This window comes from Sarcophilus harrisii, chromosome 1, assembly GCF_902635505.1.
Source record: "Sarcophilus harrisii chromosome 1, mSarHar1.11, whole genome shotgun sequence".
Lineage (NCBI taxonomy): Eukaryota > Metazoa > Chordata > Mammalia > Dasyuromorphia > Dasyuridae > Sarcophilus > Sarcophilus harrisii.
Genome location: NC_045426.1, coordinates 152,528,439 through 152,550,730, shown reverse-complemented (window position 1 = coordinate 152,550,730; position 22,292 = coordinate 152,528,439). Strand labels below are relative to the sequence as shown.

Here is a 22,292-nt window from a genome sequence, read left to right as displayed (position 1 = left end):
TCAAGTCAACTATCAGTAAATAATCCAAAGGATCTCAGATATAATTTATTAGTTAGAGAACTGGCCTTGCCAAGTCTCCTAAAGTTCTCCAAGAGACCTGGCCTTGATTTGGCCTTCAAAAAGACTTACAGCTGCTCCCCACTGCAGAATGTAATATCTATCTACTTGAACTATACCTATACAACAGGAAAAATATCTAATAAAAACATTTTAAATAAAAGTAATTGCTGACTTTAATTTCTTCAATATTTTACTTCAATACTAGATCCCAATTAGTATGATTAATGATTTCTATGTAGTTGCATGTATTCAAATTCACACTATGAGAAGTTATATTAATGTAAAATATGGTGACTAACTGCAGTACAATAAAATACATAATGCAAATAAATTTTAATGAACAAATTTATAGAATAAAAAACTGTTAATTGCTACTAATCCTTTTTTTTACACTTCATAAACACTAAAACTATTGGTCATCATAATATGTTGTTCTCTTTTTACTGGTCAAAAGAGATGTGTCTAATTAATGGAAGACTATGATTTGTGATGTAGCTCATAAGATCTAAAAAATACTTCAAAAGCAATGAACCACCTTTGCCCTGTACAATAGAAAAAGATTATGGGGATAAGAAGGAAGTAGATAGGTAAAATCCCTTTCAACTCTTAAGATTTTATGAAAAATCACATATAAAAATGTAAATTTGTGAAGTGATTTGGCACAGATTATTTATTTGTAAAAGAGATTAAGTACTATTGGGTAAGCATAAAAATCAAATTTCATTAGTGAATTAAAAACAAAATGCTGAAATTTAAAATATTTGGTTTATAGGAAAACTTTAAAAACAAACCTATAACATAAAGAAAAACAATCTGAATGTAGACTCACAAACATACAAAAAATGTAATGTTCAAAGTGAAGTCAAGAAAAAAAAGAATGACTAACTATATATGATTGCTAAAGAAATTAAGTTAAAAATTTTTTTCAAAGATGGAATAGAAAAGGACATCACACACTGAAAATAACTTATATTTAGGATGAGGGCAGAAGTGGAGAATTTCATTATTGTGAGGAATTCACAGAATGAAAACTACCCTTTACTCAACAATATAGTATTCATTTAAAATAGGATAGTTTTTTTTTTTATGAGCTTACATGTATAAAAAAATAAAAACTAATTTTATATATTACATTTATTTCCTCAAATTGTAAGAAGAGACTTTCCCTTCCCTCGAGAATTATGTTTTATTTTCCCTCAAGTACATTTTTTTAAATAATTATAACTTTTTATTGACAGAATCCATGCCTGGGTAACTTTTTTTACAACATTATCCCTTGCACTCACTTCTGTTTTGACTTTTCCCCTTCCTCCCTCCACCCTCTCCCCCAGATGGCAAGCAGTTCTATACATGTTAAATATGTCACAGTATATCCTAGATACAATATATGTGTGCAGAACTGAACAGTTCTCTTGTTGCACAGGAAGCATTGGATTCAGAAAGTAAAAAATAACCCAGGAAGAAAAACAAAAATGCAAACAATTTACATTCATTTCCCAGTGTTCCTTTTCTGGGTGTAGCTGCTTCTATTCATCATTGATCAATTGAAGCTGAGTTAGATCTTCTCTTTGTCGAAGAAATCCACTTCCATCAGATTACATCCTCATACCGTATCATTGTTGAGGTATATATAATGATCTCCTGGTCCTGCTCATTTCACTTAGCATCAGTTCATATAAGTCTCTCCAAGCCTCTCTGTATTTATCCTGCTGGTCATTTCTTACAGAACAATAATATTCCATAACATTCATATACCACAATTTACCCAACCATTCATTCTCCAGTTGATGCGCATCCATTCATTTTCCAGCTTCTAGCCACCACAAACAGGGCTGCCACAAACATTTTGGCACATATAGGTCCCTTTCCCTTTTTTAGTATCTCTTTGGGGTATAAGCCCAGTAGTAACATTGCTGGATCAAAGGGTATGCAGTTTGATAACTTTGTGAGCATAGTTCCAAATTGCTCTCCAGAATGGTTGGATCCATTCACAGTTCCACCAACAATGCATCAGTGTCCCAGTTTTCCAGCATCCCTTCCAACATTTATCCAATCTGACAGGTATGTAGTGGTATCTCAGAGTTGTCTTAATTTGCATTTCTCTGATCAATAGTGATTTGGAACACTTTCATATGAGTGGAAATAGTTTCAATTTCATCATCTGAAAATTGTTCATATCCTTTGACCATTTATCAATTGGAGAATGGCTTGATTTCTTATAAATTAAGAGTCAATTCTCTATATATTTTGGAAATGAGGCCTTTAACAGAACCTTGAACTGTGAAAATGTTATTCCAGTTTGTTGCTTCCCTTCTAATCTTGTTTGCATTAGTTTTGTAATCAAAATTTTCTATTTTGTGATCAATAATGATCTCTAGTTCATCTCTGGTCACAAATTTCTTCCTCCTCCACAAGTCTGAGAGGTAAACTATCCTATGTTCCTCTAATTTATTTATAATCTCATTCTTTATGCCTAAATCATGGACCCATTTTGATCTTATACGGTATACGGTGTTAAGCGTGGGTCCATGCCTAATTTCTGCCATACTAATTTCTAGTTTTCCCAGAAGTTTTTGTCAAATAATGAATTCTTATTCCAAAAGTTAGGATCTTTGGGTTTGTCAAATACTAGATTGCTATAGTTGATTATTTTGTCTTGTGAACCTAACCTATTCCACTGATCAACTAATCTATTTCTTAGCCAATACTAAATGGCTTTGGTGACTGCTGCTTTATAATATAGTTTTAGATCAGGTACAGCTAGGCCACCTTCATTTTATTTCTTTTTCATTAATTCCCTCTTCAAGTACATGTTTAAAAAAGGCAAGGTTTAGGAAAAAGAACATTCCATTTCATTTTTTGTTTTTAAAAAAATCTAGAATCACATTATGATCTTGGTTTTTAAATTCTACTTATTAATGAATAAAGTTTTAAAAAAACAAACTTTTCAAATATAAGTGCTTTAAGACCTGATAAAAATAAAGGATATTACTCTAGAATAAAATCTGTTGATATACATAAGAAAATTTACTTTTTAAATCATGAACTGAGTCTCTACTGCTTCTGTGCCTGAAAGAGATTATAAAAAAGGGAAAAGGATCCATATGCAAAAATGTTTGTAGCAGCCCTTTTTGTAGTGGCAAGGAACTGGAAACTAAGCAGATGCCCATCAGTTAGGAATGAGTAGACAATTTCTGGTATATGAATATTATGGAATATTACTGTTCTGTAAGAAACAATAAGCAGGTCAACTTCAGAAAAGCCTGCATGAACTAATGCTGATAAGTATAGTGAGCAGAAGAGAACATTATATACAGCAACAACAAGATTACGTGATGATCAACTCTGATGGACTTGGCTCTTTCAGCAATGAGGTATTTAGGCCAATTGTAACAGACTTGGGATGGAAGAACCATCCATATCCACAGAGAGAATTATAGAGACTGAATGTGGATGGAGGCCTAGTATTTTCACTTTTGTTATTGTTTGGTTGCCTGCTTGAATTGTTTTTTTCTTTTACCTTTATATCTGATTTTTCTTCTGAAACATTAGAAATATGAAAATGTTTAGAAGAATTGCACCTGTTTAACTTGTTTGCTGTCCATGGGAAGGGTTGGGGAAGAAGAAAAACTGTGGGACACGGTTTTGAAAAGGTAAATACTGAAAACTATCTTTGCATGTATTTGGAAAAATAAAAAGGTATTTAAAAATATAATAAATAATGCACTACTTTTATAAACATTTTACTGATAATAATATCGATGCTATATTATGTAACATTTGAATGTATATTAAGTGTAACATATGAATGGAACCCCCATCAGAATTTAAGCTTCTTTCTAGTAGAAATATTATTTCATTCCTTTTATCTGTCTTCCCAGCACCTATAGAACAGTAAGCACTTACAGATATGTGATTGAGGGAAAAAGTTAGAATATTGATAATCAGAACATATAGGCACATCAGTCAATTAAATCATCAAACATTTTATTAAGGGCTTATTCTGTCACAGACATTTTACTAGACACAAAGGATAAAAAGTTAAAAATTAAATAGCTCTTGTCCTCAAGAGTTTATATTCTGTTGGCAAATAACATATGTTGCCTTTCAGTAGATGCAAAATGTACACAAAGTAAATATAAAAGTAGAATAAATACAAAGTAATTTGGGGAAGGCATAAGTGGCTTTAGGAAAGGCGGCTCCATGTAGAAGGCAGCTCTTATGCCAAGTTTGATGAGAGGTGCAGGTGAGAGCACAGGCATGGGAACTACCTGAGCAGAAACATACAGGAATGGGAAATCTGAATTGGAATGTTAAGTAGTAAATGAGTTTGGCTAGAAGAAAGAATACAAGATGGAGAATTATTTTCATAAGTCTAGAAACATAAGCTAAAGCCAAATTATGAAAGGCTTTAAATAACATAGGAATTATTTTTTTTCCAATCCAAAAGACAATACGGTGCCCCTTGAAATTTTTGAGCAGATGAGAAACATGGTCAAAGATGTGCAGACAATACAGCTTTTCAAAAATACTAACAGAGAAAGAATAGCAAAATATGTGACCCTAAGGTCACATATAAGGACAAATTCAAAGTATTAAAAAAAAAAAAAACAACTTTACACATACACAACACACACACGCACATACCTTCAGAATGTACATTTCTTCTTAAATTGTATTTGAAAAACTATGAACATTAGATTGTGTATTTAAACATCAAGACCTCACAATAAACTGAGATTTAAAGGACTAAAGAAATAGAATTCTAGGTCTGAAAAACCCTATATAAAGAAGTAGGATTAACCAAATTGGCAGAAATAATTTAAGAGTCAATCCTGAGAGTTGTGTAATATACTCCAATAGGAATGTTAACAATACTTACCAAAATGGGTATCCCTAATTACAATCAACTCACTACATATTCATGATTGCCCAGACCAAGCCAACTCTTGGTAAGGCCTCCCATAAATCTTCTAAAAAGGGATACTCAAATAAGTCAGTCAAGGTCTGTCTTTCATTCCTTTGACAAGTCTGGATATCAATGGAACATGGACAGTAGAAGGAGGGAAGCGGAGTAACATTTATATAAAGTCTACTATGTTCCATGCACTATGCTAAGTACTTTTACAAATATTAATACATTTGATCCTCACAATAACCCTTCAAGATAGTAGATAATATTATCATACACTTTCTTATATGTTGAAGTTGAAGAAAACTGAGGCAGAGCTTAAGTGGCATCACAAAGCTAGTATTGATGGCTGGAATTAAACTAAGATCTAGCTGACTCCAGGTTCAAGCTCTATCTATTACGCTTACTAGCCACCTCTATTGATAGCACAGATATCAGCAAAATATCAGTCATAACTTATTCTAACTATGCGACCATCTTTTTTCTGACCATACCTTTTCAGTATTTGTCCTGTAACAAAATACTTCATTTGCAATGTGTTGCAGCCTGCTCATCCATCATATATCTAAAAGTGATTTTTTTTTTAATTTACAGTTACCATCTGGGTGTAGGTATTTTTTAAAAAATAAATTTAACTATGTTTTGCTATTCAAAATGAATAAACTTTACAGAAAGCTCATGGAATATAATGGTATATTCAGTCACTAAATTATCTCTTCTCTGCTTTTCCCCTAAATTTTCTTTATCTTCATTGTTCCTTTTTTATCTCTTGTCTTAGGAGGAAGTGCTCCTTTCTTCCATTCCAAGGCTTACTCCCTTCTTCTTTCAATCAATTATCTTCTTGTATCTTAAATCTTCCTTTCTATTTATTGCTAGAAATATGCTTCAACACATCTTATCTTTCAATTTTTTCTTTTAACCACTAAACTTTACAGCTATATTCTCAATCTCTCATCTAACATGACTCAAACTCTTCAAAAGTATATTTTTATATTTATATACTTCATTATTTATATAACCACTGAAGTCTGCCTTTAAATTCCAGCTTATCACTAGGATAGTTTTCTTAAATAATTCTGTCAATGATCAAATGACAGAATAACTTTTTTTTTCATTTCTGATATCCCTTAATTTATTAATGTCATTGTATACTATTTACTTTTTCCTATCTTTTTGAAGGGCTTATTGGATATTACACCTAGTTCTACTATTGTACCAGCGCATTCTATTTTTCCTTTGTCAAAAATACAGAATCCTACATTCAGTTCAGATTATGCTCCCATGTATGAGCAGGTTTTCAACTTGAAACATAAGAACTCTAAGACTAGACAACTAAATGACAATTCATTTCAAAAAAAAAAAAAAAAAAAAAGCTATTCACAATGTCAAAGCCCCCTCCACTGAATATTTTTTTGAATATATGAATATAATTTTTTATTCCATTTGGCAAAAATACTGCAATGATTTACCATTTCCTTCCCCAGCTCATTTTACAGATAAGGAAACGTAGTCAAATCTAATCATTCAAATCTTATTTTAATAAAAACAAACCTAACCCACATACATGGTTTTGGAAACATTAGATATTTTATTTAATATAAATTGTCAAGAGAATAAAGTAAAAATAATTTAATTACTAATAGGAACTTCTGACTTCTACAAAAGACAGTAGGAAAAAAATTTTTTAATAGAACCATAATACTTTAAAGTTAGTTACTTACAATATTTACGCATACTATTTTCTCTAATTGCAAACTGAATAGATGTTAATATATACTTCTTTCTCAGCTGAGAACTAATTTAAACAGGGTAAGGAGAAGGAATGGCAGGGGAGAGTGCCTAACTTACACTGAGTTAATAAGTAACAAAAATATCAATCTTTTGAAATACAGCATCATTATACTATGAACTCTACATACTCTGGGCTATTTTTTTTTTCACACTGACAAAGAGAATGAATATATCAATGTGTTTTGTGGAGAGAGTTTAGAGTAATATCTGAACAGTGTGCACACAAAATCCAATTATTTTTCAGACTAACAAGTTCTCCTCTGAAGATTAGGCTTTCTTCTGACACAATTACATTGTCTTACAAACTCCATTCCTGACTTGTATTACTCTTCTACGATACCTGATTCTCAGATTAATTTCATCTAATTTCATCTCTTTCTAGATCACTCTGGAATGGCATTGCCAGGTTTCGTCCTAAAATGTCACTTCCAATACTGATAGCTAACCAGGTGGCACCAGGAGTTCTATCTCCCATAACTGCTTCTATTGACTTCCAATGTGACCCTAATTGCCAAAGCAGTGTGACTCAAGATGAATTACAGCTTCTTGGTTTCCTTCAGGATTGTAAATGTAATTAATCCCTAAGTAGTCAAAGATATATCCTCAGGGTATCTTTTTTGTTTTTGATTTTAAGATTATTCTTCTTTAAAAAGATGACAAAAGCATAAATTGGAACTGAATTTATAATACTATCTTTAACATCTGTTTGTTTTTTTCCCATCAATCTCTTTTAAGGGCACACTGACACTTAGAGATAACATCAATAGCAAAAGAGGAAAGAGAAAAATAATGAAAGACATAAGAATTCAAAAACACAAGATGCCAGATCTATATAATTCTAAATAGAGGGAACCACAGTGATAAATCATAGTACAATTGTTATTCATAGTGAAAATACCGAATTATGATTATGTTAGCACTATAAATGAGCCATCCTAATATCAAGAAAACAACCAGCCTCTCTCCTATTCTGTTTTTTTATAAGGGAAATGTGATACTTTTGATTTAAATTTCCCTACAATGTGATTAAAATAATAAATCTTAAATTGTTAATGGAGAAAAACTCTAAAGCTAAGTGGAAAACTCAGTCAAAATAAGAATTACTGAAGGGTTCTCAATATTGCAAATTCTATTGGATTTAAAAACTGTTTCAAATCTCTTTAAAAAAAATTAGCTTTAAACAATTCTTCCCATCACCTTCAGCTTTTAATAATGCACATTCCTCAATTTTATCTCCGTAATGCACCTTGAAATTTGGATGGTGTATGAAATAAACATTATAAAGTATACCCCTGTAACTTCTTTGGGTATGTTAGACTGTATCATATTATCTTATTGAGAAGTAAATGAACTGTGCTGTTCTCTCACAGACACTCATCCTAATTCAGTATGAAAATTCAGTTTTACAAGGTAGAAATAGAATTTAAAAATACATGTCGTGAAAAAGTTGATCGGACAATACCTTAAGCACTTGAACTTGTCCTTCGGTGGTAATTTCCTTTAACAGCTCACAAAATGACTGACACAGACCTACTGCATATGTCTGAAATTCAATCAGAAGCCAATGTATATGCATATTATAAATATATGTATAATCTCAAAAGTTAGTAGAATTTAAATAGGAAGATCTTTGACAAAAAACAAATACCAAAATGCTCAATTTATATCATTTGTAAATACATTGCTCTGTGAAAGGTTCCTTCAATCTTTCAATAGTATTAAATCACAGACCCTACTATAACAGCTTTTATATTCATAAAATAATATATAGAAATAATATTTTTTTCTCTCACAAAAACATTAGGATTTTTATTCCTATATATAACTCACACCTATAACATTATAAATGATATACTATCAGGCCATAATAAACTGTTAAGAACTTTCTCTTACACTGTAGTGATATAAATTCAGTGTTTGTCAAATCCCATTAAAAAAGTATAGTAGAACAAAGATTCCCAATCCCTTGCTTGTATTCTACTTATTTAAAGCAATAAATTAAAACAAATTCACTATACCGAGAATTTAGATATTCTGAGTTTTTTAAATAGATTTTGTCAGGTAAATAAATTCTTCCTTCAGACTTTTAAACATTTCTTTCAAAAGAAAGCATTAAATGTGGTAATGAAGAACACTTCTTTAAATTTTTGAAAAGCTATGTTATTTTAATAATCATTATATAAAATTAACATATTTTTATCTAGTAATTCATTCTGGATACAACAGGAATTTAGAGAACTGCATGAATTCTCACTTGTCTAGGAAACAATACTAAATCCTCGATACTCCCAATTAGAGAACAATTGAGAAAAATAAGTTTCTTTTTTTTTTTAAAATGGTTGATATATTATGAATTTATATGTGTGTGTGTGTGTGTGTGTGTGTGTGTGTACACAGTCATTTATTGATTTCAAGGGGAAAATATAATCATTTCTTACTATGCAACTATTACTGCAACGTACCTGTAAAAATTCTGTTGACGACAAAAAAATATAACCATTGATGATCTTAAAGCAGGTTCTGAGATTTTCTGAACTTAGTTCTGCCAAAACAATGAATTTCAAATAGTTCAATAAAATGTCAAATTGACCCATTATAGCTAAATAATTTAAAGAAATTCAATGAAAAATAAATGATACCTGTGTTTAAAAGGTTTTCTGAATTCTACTAAGTAGCCTGGTTTATAACTAATTATTTAAAACGTGCTTCCTAACACCGGTCTCATCTCAATCCTCTTTCCTGCAACAATCACTACTTTGTGCCCTGTCACATCAATCTTCTTTATAGACAGATCTAGTCATACCCAAATCTTTAAATTCCTGACATCCACTAAATAAAGTCCAAATGCTAGAGCATTCAGGGTCCTCCATTATCTAACACTACTATTAGCATTTATAGTCTTACCTTTTTGCACTCTTCCACATAGAACCCAGTGCATTCTACATACTTATCTTTGCAAGTTCAGTACCTTGTTTTTCATGTTTCATTTCCTGGAACTCCTTTGCCTCATCCAAGTTACAAAAATTCTTCCCATTTTGTAAAGCCCCAAAAACTTTACAGTGATCACCTGAAATGTATTAATGTTCTTTCCTGAACTGAAGCTATCTAAATTTGTTTGAAATATAGCCACATACCTACCACATTTGGTTTGGTATTATAATTTTTATATCTACTGACTGAACTGTAAACTCTATGAGCAAAAGATTAATATCTTCTCTAACTCTGTAATTCTTCTAGACTCCAGAATAATTCTCTTTACATTGAATTTTCTTGATATTCATCTTAATTTGTCAACCTGGCATGAAAGCAGACCTTGACAGCTTCCTATTTATATGCCTTGGAATTTAGTCATTTAGCGTCAATCACATGTTTGTGAGCAACCCCATTCCTTCCTAATCCCAGAATCTAATAAGCACTTGATCAATACTATTACTTTTAAGAAGCCCCCAAAATACAAGCAATTAAAAAGAATTCATTGTTTTTAGTTTCCATAACAGTATGTTATCTATGCAAGAAAATATTCCCAACTCTACTGTATATGATCATTTATAATAATTACAAAATTGCACATTGCTAAACTAAACATCACACTTGCTTTTAAACATGTTTTTAGCAAGGTAATTTCATATAAATCATAATATACATTATCTGGTTTCTTGCATGTTTTGTAAGCAGTATTTATGTGCTGTTTAAAATATGATAGAATTAAAGATATACTATTTCCTTATTGTTACACATTTCCAGAAACTTAGATTCATTAAGCACTTTTTATATCATAATTATCCTGTCCTGATGGCCAATATTTAAAGGAATGACAATGTGTTATTAAAAATGGTCAATAAATTAAAGTTACATTCATAGAAATGTACTTTATTATCCATTTACAAAAAAAAAAAAAAAATACATGGCTGAATGAAGTAAAGGACTTAAATGGGGAGAAATTTGCTGCACACAATCCCATCAAATGACTACTATAATATTCTAAGCATCAGAACAGTGATACTATATGAGATATGTCATATTATATGTCATAACATAATAGTTATTTCATATTATAAAGGTGAAATCTAATAGGCTTTGCCAAAAAAAAGATTCAGTTGATGCCTAAATTGCAAGCCCAGGGGATTGAGAAGGTGGTGCCCTCAAGAGGAATGGACAAGTTTGGAAAAAGAGAATTCAGAAGGAAAGATACTGTCTTCTGTTCTGGACATAATGAGCTTAAAATTCCTTCAAGACATACAATTTGAGATTTCTTGAAACAGAATGGAAGTTGGAGATGAGAGACCAGAGGTCATCAGAGGCTGAATAGATTTGAGAATTATCAGCTTAGAAATGACAAATTTAATCCATAGGAGATGATGAGACCAAGTGAAACAAAATAAGAGGGAAAAGAAAAAAGAGCTCAGAACAAAGGTGTAAAGGATAGTCTAAGAAAAGACTAAAGAGTGCCACTAATGGGTCTATATCCCAAAGAAATCACAAAGGAGGGAAAAGACCCCACATGTGCAAAAATGTTTATAGCAACTCTTTTTGTAATGACAAAGAATTGGAAAGTGAGTGGATGCCCATCAATTGTGGAATGGATGAATAAGTTATGGTCTATGAAAGTAATGGAATACTATTGTCCTATAACATAAAAAACAAGCTGATTTTAGAAAGACCTGGAAAGATTTACATGAACTGATACTGAACAAAACAAACAAAATCAGAAGTACACAAGATTGTGCAATGATCGAAGATAAAAGAGTCGGTTCTTCAGACAATTTTCAGATGAAGAAATGGAAACTATTTCTAGTCATATGAAAAGGTGCTCCAAATCACAGATCAGAGAAATGCAAATTAAGACAACTCTGAGATACCACAACACACCTCTCAGATTGACTCAAGATGATAGGAAAAGATAATGATGATAGTTGGAAGGGATGTGGGAAAACTGGGACACTGATACATTGTTGGTGCAATTGTGAATGAATCCAACCATTCTGGAGAGCAATTTGGAACTATGATCAAAAAATTACCAAACTGTGCATAACCCCTTGATCTAGAAGTGTTTCTACTGGGCTTACATCCCAAAGAGATCTTAAAGAATGGAAAGGGACCCAAATGTGCAAAAATGTTTGTGGCAGCCCTCATTGTAGTAGCCAAAAAGTGGAAACTGAGTGGATGCCCATCAATTGGAGAATGGCTGAATAAATTGTGGTATATGAATATTATGGAATATTATTGTTCTGTAAGAAATGACCAGCAAGATGACTTCAGAAAGGCCTGAACAGATTTACATGAACTGATGGTGAGTGAAATGAGCAGGACCAGAAGATCATTATACACAGCAACAACAAGATTATATGATGATCAATTCTGATGGACGTGACTCTCTTCAACAATGAGATGATTCAAACTAGTTCCAATTGTTTAGTAATGAAGAGTCAGCTACACCCAGGGAGAGGACTATGTGAAATGACTGTGGACCACAACATAGCATTTCCACTCTTTCAAAAAATCAGTGATTCAGTGATCCAAGGCAATCCCAGTAAACTCTAGATGGAAAACGCCATCTGGATCCAGAGAGAGGTAACTGTGGAAACTGAATGTAAATCAACACATGCTATGTACACTTTTTTTTTCCTTTTTCTTTCAATAGTTTTTCCCTTTTGTTTTGATTTTTCTCTCCCAACATAATTCATAAGGAAATGTGTTAAAAAAAAAAAATACACACACACACACACATAACCAAATAAAAGTTTTTATGTGTTAACTGGGGAAAATAACTTTTTTAAAAGGGGCTAAGGAAAGATTAGATTGTGTAATCGGTCAATCAACAAGCACGTATTAAGCACTTACTATGTACCAAACACTGTGTTAAGTACTAGGCATACATTCCTGCCTTTAAGAAGCCTACATTCTGATGGAAGAAGACAATAAATAAAAGAAAGCAGGGAGGTGAGGAAGGAGACAAACTGGGAAGAGAAAGTGCTGTGGAGAAGAACCAACAGTGTAACCTAGAAAGGGACACTTTTTGCCTAGGCCTTCTTTTTACTGGAGGTCCTAGAAGAAACCAACCACTAAGAAGGTGAGTCCACATAAGCTATAGGTATTTCAAATATGAGAAGTATCCCAAGGGATAGTAAGTAATGGTGACAAAGTCCTGTAGAGATAAGCACTAGGACAGCCTAGATAGGGCTAAAAGTCTTTAAATGTCAAATGGAGAATTTTCTATTTGATCCTGGAATAGGAGATCATTGGAGTTTTCTGAATAGGGATGGATTATTTTTAGTCTTTTTTTTTTTTTTTTTAACATTAGGCCCAACCATCAGCCCTGCTACTATACATTCCAGACCCATAGGCAGCTACATATTGCCATCTTTGAATGTGTCTTTGAATATGTTCTGTATCTGATTTTTCTTCTAAGTTCTTTAAAGAAGAAACAACTCACTTGTGTTTTATGATTGAGAAGAATGAGCCCCAAAGTAGCATATGACACCTAGAATCTAGAACAAAAAGACTACCTTGGTCCAGATTTCACAGTCTTTCATTTATATTCATTCCCATTTTTTTCCCCCACAAAATTTTACTTGTCACACAGCCCAGGAAAAATAATAAATATATTCACTAAGTAGAGTGGGAGATATAAGTATACAATACAGACTTTGCTTTCAAAGGCTTCACTACAATCATATAACCAAAGAATCATAGAATCATAAGGGTTTAAAGAGATCATAGAGCTGAAATTCTTAACTTTAGGTCAATAACTCCTTTGACAGTCAAGGGAAGACTATGGTCCCTTTTTTCAAAATTATTTAAAAAATTTTTAAATTTTTAAAATTTTTTACTTAAAAATGCACAAAATAATACAAAGAAAGCCTCAAATTATATATATATATAAAAAGTTTACAAACCCCAGGTTAAGAACTTCTTTTTTAAGGGCTTTATCTGGTCTAACCCCTGGCCTAACAAAGGAAAAACTCTACCACATCCTAAAGAAGTATAAATTTAGTTTCTACTTGCACATTTCCAGTGACAGAAAACTCACTAGTTACAAGACATTCCTTTCTATTTTTGAAGAGCTGATTCTTAAGACAGTTTTTCATATACTGAGCAGAATTACATCTCTAACTCTACCATTCTTATATCTGCCTTCTGGAAACAAGAATAATAACTCTACAAAACCCTTCATGACCATCCTTCAAATAGTTGGCAAGTAATTCTGCCTTTCTGTGACTTTTTATTCCAAGGCTAATACAAATATAGGTGAATAATAAATCAGTACCTAAGAAGTAATAGTTCAATAAAACAATAGAAATGCCACAAAGCAGCACAAAAAAAAAAAAAATTATGCAGAAAATTTGTCAAAGAAATTGAAAGGCAAGATGCATGGTTTTCAGAAAATGGTTCTAGGTTTTTCTTAAACATCCCTTTTCTGATCTGTGTTTATGAAATGAATGAAAGGATAAAGCATGTTAATAGAGAAGGAACAATAAATCAGACTGGCTAAAGGAGAGAATAAATAAAGTTGAATAAATGGAAATGATGGAAGAAATGCAAGATTTGGCTTTCAGTTTTATAAAATGTAATCAGTTACTAGGAAATCAATCCCAAGGTATATATGGCATATCTACATAGTAACAATGCTAAAACATTAAAAATAAAATGGAACTATTGCATGATATAAAATTAATGGAATATCTAAACATTTTATGTTTTTTTCAAAGAGTTTTCTGAAATTTCAGGCTACTAAATTACTTTCATATTTTGAAATGCACATTGATCCAGTTCTTTAGAAAGTAACTTTTACTTCATGTTCATCTTCAATCTAAAGTCAATATACTCTGAGCCAACTAACCTCATTTTCAAAAAATAAATAAATAAAACAGAAAAAGTTGATGAAGATCAAATAGAGAGATAACAATGACAATAATAATACTTCACTTCTTAAAGCTGACCAGAATACAAATTATCTATCAGATTATGCTGTTGTCACTTCAAGATGGGAAAAACCAACTACCTCTAAAGGCAGATCACTCTTATATGACCTTGGCAAGTCACAGCCTATTAGGTCCTCAGCTTCTCCTCTGTAAAACTGTTAGGACTGGGGATGAGGAGCAGAGACAAAGAAATATTGTTGAACTATCTCTAAGATCCCTTCCATTCCAAATCTACTATCCCTGGATCCTGTACAGGCACAGTCCTAGAGATGAGGAAACTGCTTACAGGTTCTCTGTGACCAAAAGAGGAATGGCTTTACACGAAAGTGCTACAGTCTAAAGGCAGCTTTAGTTGACTGAGATTTACAATGTCTTATTTATGCAAAATTATCTTATCACAGTTTTGCTCTCTGAAACTGTCCATAATTCTCCTTTTGGGTTATGGTCATTTTTGTTATAGTCAATTATACCTATTTTCCTGCCTATCATGCATTAAATATTAATTTCTATCTGTGACATAGATATTTTTGCAACACTCACTAGTTAATAAAGATACCTTCTGAACCTGAAATAATTGTCAATTTTGACTGGTTTTAAAGTACCATTTCAACAGCAATGTTGACACTCACACTGAATAATCCAGAAAACACAGGCGTCTTCAGGATATGTAAAATCCAAAGAATTATAACTGATATTTGTCTTTTATCATTCTATAATTCAGTAACTTTTTAAATAAATGTGCCATGTTTAAAGTTGGGGATAAAAAGACAGAAATTAAATAGTTCCTGCCCTCAAGAAGATTACAAATTTTAAGAAAAGAATATATTCACAGTTAAGTAAATATGTAAGATATAAAACATAATACTAAAATTTCCAAGGAGGAGAGAGAATAATCTGAACTGTGCTTTGAAGGAAACGATAGGGTTACAAATTACGAAAGTACTTTGAACACACAATCAAACTATCATCTATCTTTGCAGACTTATTTGACTTTCTTTTTCCTTTTCCCCTGTGTTTTTCTCTATATTCTAAATCATACTGAACCAGAACCCATTTCTTTAAGTACCTTATCTTCATCCACAATTGTGAATTTACAATTCATATACACTGAACAAATTCTAGTTAGTCATGGTCAGAATTCACTTATTTCAAGATTCTTGAGTAACAGATTGATCAGAATAAAATGATCTTCCACAAGTATTTCATGCCTAGCTGTTTTAGCACTACTAGTGATTAGTATATCCCACCTTCCTTTACATTAATTGATTTATCAATTAACCAGACCTTAAATTTCCTGAGAGCACTTACCACAATAATTATCATCTCTGTATACTCAGCATATCACCTTGCTCTTTGCAAAACGAGTGATGTAGTGGAAAGAATAATAGATTAGGAGTCATCAAGCCTAAGTCTGAATTCTGGCTTTCTTATCAACCAGCTATCTGACTTGTGGGCATGTCTCTTCATATTTATGAGCAAAAGTTTCCTCTTCAGAAAAATGTGGATTTGTATACTAGAAAATCATTTTCTACATTAAAATCCTATAGTCTACAAAACATTTGCTGAATTTAAAATTTTGAAATTTTCTATAAAATCAGGGCACATTTCTGTTTTCCAAGGTTCTTAAATAGTAATGATATAAACACATTAATCTGTGACATGAACACAGAAAAGGACATTCATTAAGATGGTAAGAGTTAAAAATATGTTCTATTCAATATTTATTATATAACTTAAAGTTCAATTTTACATGATGTAGATATACCTAACAGAAATAAAAAACCCAAGGAAAAATTTGAAAATTACTGAAATGTGAACATGTATTTTTTAAGTAACATCAGATCTGTAAAACTAAAAATAATTTCAAGTCAACAAAACCTAAAAAACTGATTTGCAAATAAAAATTTGAAAATTTTTACATTTGAACACATACCAAGAAGTGGGGACATATTCTGAAAGATTCTAAGTAGCTCTGGTGTAAGACATGGACTGTTCTCCAATGTAACTAACCTAGAATAAGAAAAAATAAAATGCAAAAGTTATTTTCCTTTCTATTAGACATTTTTAATAATTGATGACAGATATAAATATAATTTCTTATCCCAGGAGGGTTCCATATGATTCATAGTTGAAATCATACTGCACATAATGATAAGGAGAGAAATAAATTCCCCTAAAAAAAAAAAATCAAAACCCAAGAAAGCCAATATATGCTATTTAATTTGCATGTGTGTATACACATATGAACATACATGCACAAAGAATGAAGTGGTAGAAAAGGTGTTCCCTACTCCCATCAAAACTGTGATTTTTTTTCCTAGTACAATATACTTCCTAATTTTAAGAATTATGCCATATCTTTTATAGGAAAAGATTCATTATATTCGAGTATCAGCAATAAAATTACACTAATAGAAGCATATTTTTTGCTGTAATAATAGTGATTGCTAAAAGAATGACAGCCCTGTAAATTAACTAAGGCTGAAATCACCAAATTATTTCCAAACCAATGAAATAGAACCTTTTTAAGGAGAACATACTAATTAGTAAAACTACCTGTTAATTTTGTTTTTATGGTTTCTTGGTGAATTGTTTTTGTTTTTGTTTTAATCTCAATTAGTAGTTTTGATCAATTCCCTCTTGTGGAAATAAACAAATACCTCAATATTTCCAAAACTTCTCTCATCTCATTCTTTGCAATTTATGTACTTAAGAGAATTGGCTGGTCATGAAAATAAAGCTGTCTTACGATCACACAGCCAATATGTGTCCGAGGCAAGATTTAATCCTAGGTATTTCAGATACTAAAACTGGCTATCCACTATGCTGTACTGCCTCTCTTATTAAAAATAAATACATCTTGCATAATATTATTAAAAAGATGACTATAAAAGAAAAGTTATTATATAGTAAGAATATGGCAATTCTAGCTGGATAGAACTCTACCCTTATAACATAGTTAGAACCATGCCTAAAAACATGAAAATGTGGAATGTATATATGAAAGCTTTTTTTAAATCTAAAGTTGAATAAATAAAAATAAGACATCAAGTACACAATGCTTTCAAGATTGTAAAGAAAAAAATTTAACAACTTTCATCAATGTAATGATCAATTATATAGTCTAAAAAACCAATGATAAGACATGCTTCTCATCTCTTGACAAAGAAATGATGCACTAAAAGTACAAAATAAGACAAATTGTTAGACAAAGTACAGATTTGGCTTCCCTGACTAAGTTTAATGGGTAAAAGAGGAAGAGAAAAGTAGATGAGAAGGAAAAACTAGGGCACAGTAAGGAACTAGAAACTGTGATGCTAAAAACAATGAAAGAATAAGTGACAGTGAAGTATTTTTTAAGTGAACAAAAGAGTTTAGAGTGAAACACAGAAAAGTAAAGAAATTTTAGAGCTTTAGAGCAAACATGCTGTATTCATTATATACTTCTAAAAGAAAAAAGAAACAGCTCAAACATGAGAATTGAAAAGTCATGTGCAATCCTCTTTCTGTTCTTCATATGTGGAAAGTTATTTTTTGTTAATTTTTCAACTTCAGAATAATAAATTTAAAAAAAAAAAAAAACAAGCTAGAAAGAAATACTGGAATCTCCAATCCAGAATAACTTTAAAAAATGAATGGGCAAAATATGGTACTATTCAAATCTAAGTTGACATATGATTCTAAATAAAATTACCTATTCAAAGTTACTTTTTCACTGTCATTTAATATGAACTCATTCAGATATTAAAATAATTTTTCATGAAATTTTTTGAAACCATTGTTTTCTCATATTCCAGCCTCACTGCTAGAAAATAGGGACACAAAGTTAAAAGTGAAACAATCTTTATTCTGAAGGAGATTATATTCTATCATTGCTGACAATCTATACACATATTTATAAGTACATGCAGAAGATAGTAAAGAAACATAATTTGCTAACTGTATTCCAAACATGTTATTGTTGAAATTCCTTATTTATTAAAGTACATCAAGTAAAATTATACATACTTCCATAAATATTTTCAATATTTAAGCTTTATATTCTATTAGAAACTAAGTATTTAATAAAAAGAAAAGAAAAAGAAAAAAATTAATCTGTGAAATGTAATAAGAGGTTTTATAATTTCAGAAAATGTTCCTTAAAAGTTATTCTTTGGGACAGCTAGGTGGCGCAGTGGATAGAGCACAGCCTTGAAGTCAGGAGGAGCCGAGTTCAAATGTGCACTCAGACAATTAACACTTCCTAGCTATATGACTCTGGGCAAGTCATTTAACCTCAATTGCCTTAGCAAAAAAAAAAAAAAAAAAAAAAGTGGTTCTTGTAAGATTTTTGTATTGAAAATATACCTACCATAATATTTAAGGCAACTTTTAGTAAGATGGAAAAATTAGGAGAATCATAAATAGACATTTTCTACTGAACAAGAGTGCAACAAAAACTAAGGATCAGAAAATAAATTTGGTTCAACTCTGGGATGGATTTTCAAAAATTAATTAATCAATCAGTTAATAATACTAAACAATTTCTTTAAACATAAATTTAATATTTCTAGCATAATCTCTACACTAAATGTAATACTTAATTAGCACATTTGGTGGCAAATATTGCAAGTGGTGCTGTTTTTCTTTAACAATAAAACAATAGACTAATTTCACCACTTGCTAAGGAAACATTTAGAGAAGAAAAATTCAGTCTGCTATTTCCTTAAGCAGCAAACTACCTACTAATCTAAGTTTTGGTTCTGAATATATTAGGTGTTGAATTCATTGTCTTGGTACTATACAGACACAATTAGAATAATTAGACATTTGGAGGAATTTTAATGAACATACAATTATGAGAATACAAGTTTGTACCTGAGAGATCTTACTTCCAATCTTTCCTTTTTTTTCCCAAATAGATGTAGTGCTAAAAATATATCACAGCAGAAATGTAAACTTTCTTTTCTCAGATACTAATTGTTATTAGAAATAAAGACATTGATATTTTACGCTCTTTTCTGTGTTACATCTTCAATTCAAATAATTTTAACTTTACCCATTTCAAATATTGGAAAATACAGAGGCTTCTACAAAGGAACAAATAGATAACTCATAATATATGACTCTTAAAAAAAAGAATGGTGAATGATGAAACAAATGACTATTAAAAATATATATATAAATCCATAATGAAGAAATATAACTGATTAAAATAATTACTGGGGCGTTTATTTGTTAACAAAGGAAAACAACTGAGAAACTCTAAAGCATATGCTACTCAGAAATATAACAGATCCAAAGTACAGACTGAGACATATTTTTCAAACACAGTCAGCGAAATATCAAGTTAAGACTAGAGTATATGTAAGAAAAGAATGTTCTCTTGACACCGAAATAAATGCCATTACATTCAAAGTCAGCTGAATGGATGGTTGCACTACTGCCAATATCAACAAACATTATCTCTGCTCTTCCCCAGTATAAATTTCCATTATTTATTTGTGGACTGGATTTTGTGAAGATTAGCATATAAACTGTGAAATAAAACCATTCAACACATCAAAGAGATTGGTGGGCCTCCTTAAAGATTATTCCAACTCTATACCACACTGGAAAAGCATTGTCAGATCTATGTATTATGAAGATTACTTTGATAATAATGTGAAAAATTAAGAGCTTATAAAACTGTACAGTTCCAAATGAGCTGAACAATTAATTATTAAAATATTAGTTCCTAAGCAAGGAATGTGTTTACTAAGAATCTATAAGTTTGTTTAATGATTGATCCTTTGCATTAGGATAAGTTTAAACATATAAACCAAATTTCCTATGTGTGTAAGTCCTGGTAAACTTTTAAAATATAATTTATCTAGCTCTAAGTTGCAATTAGTAGAATTTGCTATTAGAGATAAAATTTCTTAGGACTGTAAGTGATTTTTTTTGAGTTTTGGATTTGATTGTTTAATCATTAAGTCAGTAAGCCACTATGAGAAAAATGCCATAAGTTAGTCAGAGGAATGCCTTCCTGAACTGTCACAGGTAGATGAATTATATGGGCAAGAGTTGGGAAGACAACCTTACCCTATGCTCAGGGTTGGATCCTTTTGAGTCAGTTTCTTATTGTTTCTTTGTTTCCCACATGATTATTCATGAGTCTGGCTGGCTATATGAGATGGAAATATTACTGCACGATGGACTATCAAATAGACCTGAGGATGCTTTATCTTGTCATGTGTGTGCTCTTAGGCTGAAGCCTGAAGGACCTGTTTTGAAGTTATTACAATCATGTCCCTGCTTTTTCCCCTCATAACAAATTTCTATAATCAGAGCAAATGGTCAGTAGAAGCCATAAGCCCAATAGAAGTATCCCAGGGGATAAAATGGTTTTCTACCTTAGATCTTCTAAGATGCTTTCTTTTGCATACCACTGCATAAAGATTCATAATTTCTTTTTGCTTTTAAAGGAGATTGAAGCCATAAACCCCCTAAAACGTCCAGCCCCCCTTCCCTACCCAGACCTATGAAGTTTCTTTGTCTACAGGCCCACACAATCTTATCAGTCTGTTAAGATCCGGAAGGCTAAATTAATATCTTGCCCTGGCCTTAGCCCTACCTAAAGTCTTTTATACTGTACATTGATGGAAGATGGGGCCAGGTTTTAGGGGTCATTATTCAGTGTCTGGAATCCTATCTCAGATCCCTTGCTTACTTTTCAAAGTACCTTGGTGCCTTTGGGGTAACCCTCCTGTCTTAAGAGCTAGATGCCACAGCTCTTCTAATTGAGGGCTCACTCTAGGCCAGCCATTGGAGGTTCTAACCCTCCACCAGGTTCAGAACATTTTCCCTCAGAGTTTTAGAATTGGGGAAAGGAATGAGAGTAAACACCTAAAATGACTCGAACATGTTGTGCATGTTCATAGGACTAAGGGGACTTTGGGCAGCAAAACAATTATGGCAGCTATCCTAGAAAGAACCTAGAGAGATTTCTATTATGTTTCGTAAAAGATACCAGAAGGGGGATTTACTTCAGACCAAGGGGAACTAGTTGCAGATTCAACGGTTCATGCTGCTGCCTGTTTGCCTCTGACCATGGCATCTTTAATTCCCCAACTCCCAAACTCATATTTAGCAAAGTGAACAAGCCTTTTGCTAAAGAAAGGAGGTACACCCTTTCTCCTTCTAGGTGGTTTCAAATACTCTCAGAACAACTTCAAATCCCAGAGACCAGCCAGTAGAAACTTCTCTTTGGCCTAAACCAAGCTACTCACTGGTCACAAGCTAGGAGAAACAATTAAATAGGTCTGTCAGGTCTGCTGAGTTTGTGCCCCAGTAAATCTTGAAAGAGCTTTTAAACCATCACCTTCCCTCCTGAAGCCCATCCAGAGGAAGAGTACACACTCAGGGTAAGATTGGCAAATATATTTTACACATATGCTTCCTTGCAGAGATTTCAAGCCTTCCTTTGCAAAACTGAGAAGGCTCGGGAGGTATCAAAGTGTTTGCTAAAAGAAATCATACCTCGGCTTGGCCTGCCCAGCTCTTTGCAGAGGGACTCAAAAGGTGGCCAAGATACTTAAGATTACTTATCATCCCGTTACCAAAACCATTTGGTACTGGCTAAGAAA

At 31.9% G+C, this 22,292-nt stretch overlaps 1 protein-coding gene across 6 annotated transcripts in view; it reads right to left on the bottom strand.

The window, feature by feature from the left end:
* IPO11 (importin 11) overlaps positions 1-22,292 on the bottom strand; it is a 191,012-nt gene that overhangs the window by 84,770 nt on the left and 83,950 nt on the right. For all 6 annotated transcript variants that reach the window (XR_004233756.1, XM_003759391.4, XM_031965473.1 and 3 more), the window contains exons 22-24: positions 16,619-16,695; positions 9,226-9,305; positions 8,226-8,306 (exon numbers count right to left, since the gene is read on the bottom strand). Coding sequence is in view for 5 of the 6 variants with exons in the window: in XM_003759391.4 (XP_003759439.1) it covers positions 8,226-8,306; positions 9,226-9,305; positions 16,619-16,695 (238 nt within the window). In the remaining variant the exon portion in view is untranslated. The remainder of the gene's footprint in view (positions 1-8,225; positions 8,307-9,225; positions 9,306-16,618; positions 16,696-22,292) is intronic.